Source organism: Hylobates moloch, unplaced genomic scaffold, assembly GCF_009828535.3.
Source record: "Hylobates moloch isolate HMO894 unplaced genomic scaffold, HMol_V3 SCAFFOLD_6, whole genome shotgun sequence".
Classification (NCBI taxonomy): domain Eukaryota; kingdom Metazoa; phylum Chordata; class Mammalia; order Primates; family Hylobatidae; genus Hylobates; species Hylobates moloch.
The window spans coordinates 125,928,466-125,932,514 of record NW_026652281.1 but is presented as its reverse complement, the minus strand read 5'-3'; the positions used below and the strand labels follow the sequence as shown (position 1 = coordinate 125,932,514).

General features: G+C 50.3%; 1 protein-coding gene across 1 annotated transcript; it reads right to left on the bottom strand.

The window, feature by feature from the left end:
• Window positions 1-1,133: 1,133 nt before the first annotated feature.
• ADRB2 (adrenoceptor beta 2) lies at window positions 1,134-3,224 on the bottom strand. Its single transcript, XM_032158302.3, has one exon. It carries the CDS (start codon window positions 3,001-3,003, stop codon window positions 1,756-1,758), a length of 1,248 nt encoding a protein of 415 aa, XP_032014193.1. The 5' UTR covers window positions 3,004-3,224; the 3' UTR covers window positions 1,134-1,755.
• Window positions 3,225-4,049: the final 825 nt, after the last annotated feature.

Sequence of the window (4,049 nt, the reverse complement as noted above, 5' to 3'; positions counted from 1 at the left end):
ACAGGCAAAAATAGAAAGGGGCTGGGAGAAGAAATGTGTTTACTTTTGTGATTTCCCCTAACGTGCCTCTTGACAGTATTATAATCTCTTCTCAAACAGGAGTCATGGCCCACAGGCCTCACCTCCATTGATAAACCCTTTCAAACAATTCATGTACAGACCTAAAGCCTTCTTAACATTTCGTGGTCACTATTTGGGCAGCTAGAAAACAAGTTTAGAAGGCAGCATGATGGAATGGAAAGAGTGCTGGCAAGGGTCTGTTACTGCCTAGGTGAACTGTGAAAATCCCTCTATGAGGCTCTGCACAATCAAGCACTTGCATTATAAAGAACGTATATATCTGTTGAGATTTTTACAGTTTCTACCAGTGACTCTCAACCAGGGGCTAATTCACACCTCAGGGGCTCTTTTGCAAAGTCTGGAAACATTTTTGCTTGTTATAAGCAGGGGGTGCTATTGGCATCTAATGAACAGAGGCCAGAGGTGCTAAACATACAATGATGCAGCCCCCACAACAAAGAGTTATCTGGTCCAAAATGCTAACAGTGCTAAGACTCAGAAACTTGGTTTATACTGAATCGAGGAGAGTCAGTGGGAGAAGAAAACAGGGACCAAAGGAAAGAAGGAAAAGGGATTAAAATTCTGTTTCTAGGTCATGAGGTATCCATCAGTTATGTGTTCTCCAGCTTTTCTCCCCATGAACAATGTCTTTTGATTTTCCCTCAGAATTACAGGGTCATGTTTGAGTAGCTTCCTCGTAAGAACATCTTCCTTATCCCTAAAATTCCAAGCCCTGCTGCAGTACAAAGAGCTCCACTATAACACGTGGCCAAGACATAAATATAAACAGTTTTGAAACAAGTAGAACTGGAAGGTGGGTGGTGGGTGTGTGTGGAGAGAAAAAAACATATCCCCTTAACTCCGCTTCTGTGAGTCAGTGTTTCTGAGGTAACAACACAGAACAATAACCATAGGGAGAGTTGAGCTATACAAAGAGCAGGTAGAACTGATTTGGGGCACAAGTGTCAGGAGAGATGCAGCTTTGCAGCAGCAGATTCAAAGGCAAATGAAAGAGTTAAGCAATCTGTGCATGTCATTCTTGTATCATTCTACGTTAAGTCATGGGCAGTAATTACAAGTAGTTACCTGTGGTTTCCAGTGGGGAAGGAAACAGCACTCCAGTCAAGGGGTTTTGGAGAAACAGGTGCAATGAAGGCATGGTCAAACAGTTTATTTACTGTAAACTTTAGACTTTGCTCAGGAAAACAACTGAAGCTGCTCCTCAAATCCCTGCCTAAAATACCCCGTGTGAGCAAATAAGAGGAGTGGGGAAGAGTCCATGTTCACAGCTGAAAGGTCCGAGATACTCAAAATCCTCAAGTCCAAGGGTGTAGGAAGGAAAATCTCCTTCAGATACAAATTACCAGCAGCAGTATATTACCCCTAATACTTGAATAGTGAGGTAGATACATGGAAAAGTCATGAAAACATAGCAGACTCAGGTCCTCTAGGACTAAAGCTCTTTAGACATAAACTTACAAATTCCATGCAAAGAGGAACTGAACTGTACAAATAACAAATAATCACTCAAATAAGTTTTCTCTCTTTTTACAGCTTAAAAAAATAAAAAAGGCAGAAGGATGCCCCTCCTCCTGCATATCTCTATACAATTTTATTCTAAGTTTATTACCCTCAAGTTAAATAGTCTGTTTAGTGTTCTGTTGGGGGGGGGTCTTAAAAAGTAGAAAAACTGCTTTACAGCAGTGAGTCATTTGTACTACAATTCCTCCCTTGTGAATCAATGTTATCACTAGGCACAGTACCTTGATGGCCCACAAAGTCTTCCGTGCCTGGGAGGTCTTCACACAGCAGTTTATTCTCTTTCTCCTGTTCCAGGTGATATCCACTCTGCTCTCCTGTGTTGCCATTGCTGTTGCTGGAGTAGCCATTCCCAAAGGCCTTCAAAGAAGACCTGCGCAGGCACAGAAGCTCCTGGAAGGCAATCCTGAAATCCGGGCTCCGGCAGTAGATAAGGGGATTGAAACCAGAATTGACATAGCCTATCCAATTTAGGAGGATGTAAACTTCCTTACGGATGAGGTTATCCTGGATCACATGCACAATGTTAACGATGAAGAAGGGCAGCCAGCAGAGGGTGAAAGTGCCCATGATGATGCCTAACGTCTTGAGGGCTTTGTGCTCCTTCAAGCAGAACTTGGAAGATCTGCGGAGTCCATGCCCCGTCCGCCCATCCTGCTCCACCTGGCTAAGGTTCTGGGCATGGAAGCGGCCCTCAGATTTGTCAATCTTCTTGAGCTGCCTTTTGGCCTCCTGAAAGACCCTGGAGTAGACGAAGACCATGATCACCAGGGGAACGTAGAAGGACACGATGGAAGAGGCAATGGCATAGGCTTGGTTCGTGAAGAAGTCACAGCAGGTCTCATTGGCATAGCAGTTGATGGCTTCCTGGTGGGTGGCCCGGTACCAGTGCATCTGAATGGGCAAGAAGGAGGTAAGGCCTGACACGATCCACACCATCAGAATGATCACCCGGGCCTTATTCTTGGTCAGCAGGCTCTGGTACTTGAAGGGTGAAGTAATGGCAAAGTAGCGATCCACTGCGATCACGCACAGGGTCTCAATGCTGGCCGTGACGCACAGCACATCAATGGAAGTCCAAAACTCGCACCAGAAGTTGCCAAAAGTCCACATTTTCATAAGAATGTGGGCGGCCCCAAAGGGCACCACTGCCAGGCCCATGACCAAGTCAGCACAGGCCAGTGAAGTGATGAAGTAGTTGGTGACCGTCTGGAGACGCTCGAACTTGGCAATGGCTGTGATGACCAGCACATTGCCAAACACGATGGCCAGGACGATGAGAGACATGACGATGCCCATGCCCACCACCCACGCCTCGTCCCTTTCCTGCGTGACGTCGTGGTCCGGCGCATGGCTTCCATTGGGTGCCAGCAAGAAGGCGCTGCTGTTCCCGGGTTGCCCCATAGCGCGCAGTCTGGCAGGTGAGCGCACTGGCTGGGGGCGCCTCAGCGGGCGGACCCACGGCGGGGCTCTGCGGGCCGCGAGCAGATGCCTGGAAGCCTCATTCAGCGGCCGTGGGGTGGGTGTGGTGGGGACACGTCCTGCACACTCAGCTTGTTGGGTGCTAGGGGCTCGCGGTGCCTGCCAGTTCCAGCCCGTGCTCTGGAGAAGCCGCCTCGGAGTGCGCTCTGCCCGTTATGTGCACAGGACTTTAGGGGAACTGCCCTCGCTGTGACGTACGGGAACTTTCGGCCAATGGCACGCCGGCAGCGGCGAAGGGGCGAGGCACTTCTCCCCTTTCCTCTCCTCCCCTCGCCCTCCCTCTCCTGGGGCTGGCCCGGGCGCGGCCCAGCTGCTCCCTGGCGGGCGGGCCACCACTGCTTCCCGGCTACCCTGGCTGGCCCCAGAGGGCTAAAGCTGGAGCTGGTGTGCTTACCAGCCAACCCGGGAGCTTTTGGCTCTTCTGTGGCCCCTACCTGCCTGCCCTGGGCGCCTGCGCGGCTTGAGGTCTCAGGGCAGGGGGCAGCACACCGGCACTGCCCCACATTCGGAAGGAAACGAGAGTGCCCACCGAGGCACGCACATACAGGCACAAATACACCCCGGCAAACATGCTCAGACTTATACCGAACCACAGCCATAGACACTGAGACACACCCTCCCAGCTCACCGACATGCACACTCGAGCGCGCTCTCACACAGAAGCCATCCGGCACAAAGTCACCCCTGTCCAACATAGAAAAGCAGCCAGAAACAAACACAGAAGCACCCAGAAGCACAAAGACATGGTGACATACACAGAAAGTAAACACACATGCTGGCTTGGAGGCATCCAGAGCGACACAGACACGGATGTCTCCATCTGGGTACTCACAAACTTGCCTCACCCGAGCACTGAAAATGCCCCTCTCCCAACATACACCCGGTAACCCAGTATATTCCCTTTCAAACATTTGGCAAGAGCACAGGAGGTGACCTCAACAGCTGCCGATTTCCTCAGCACACTCGCT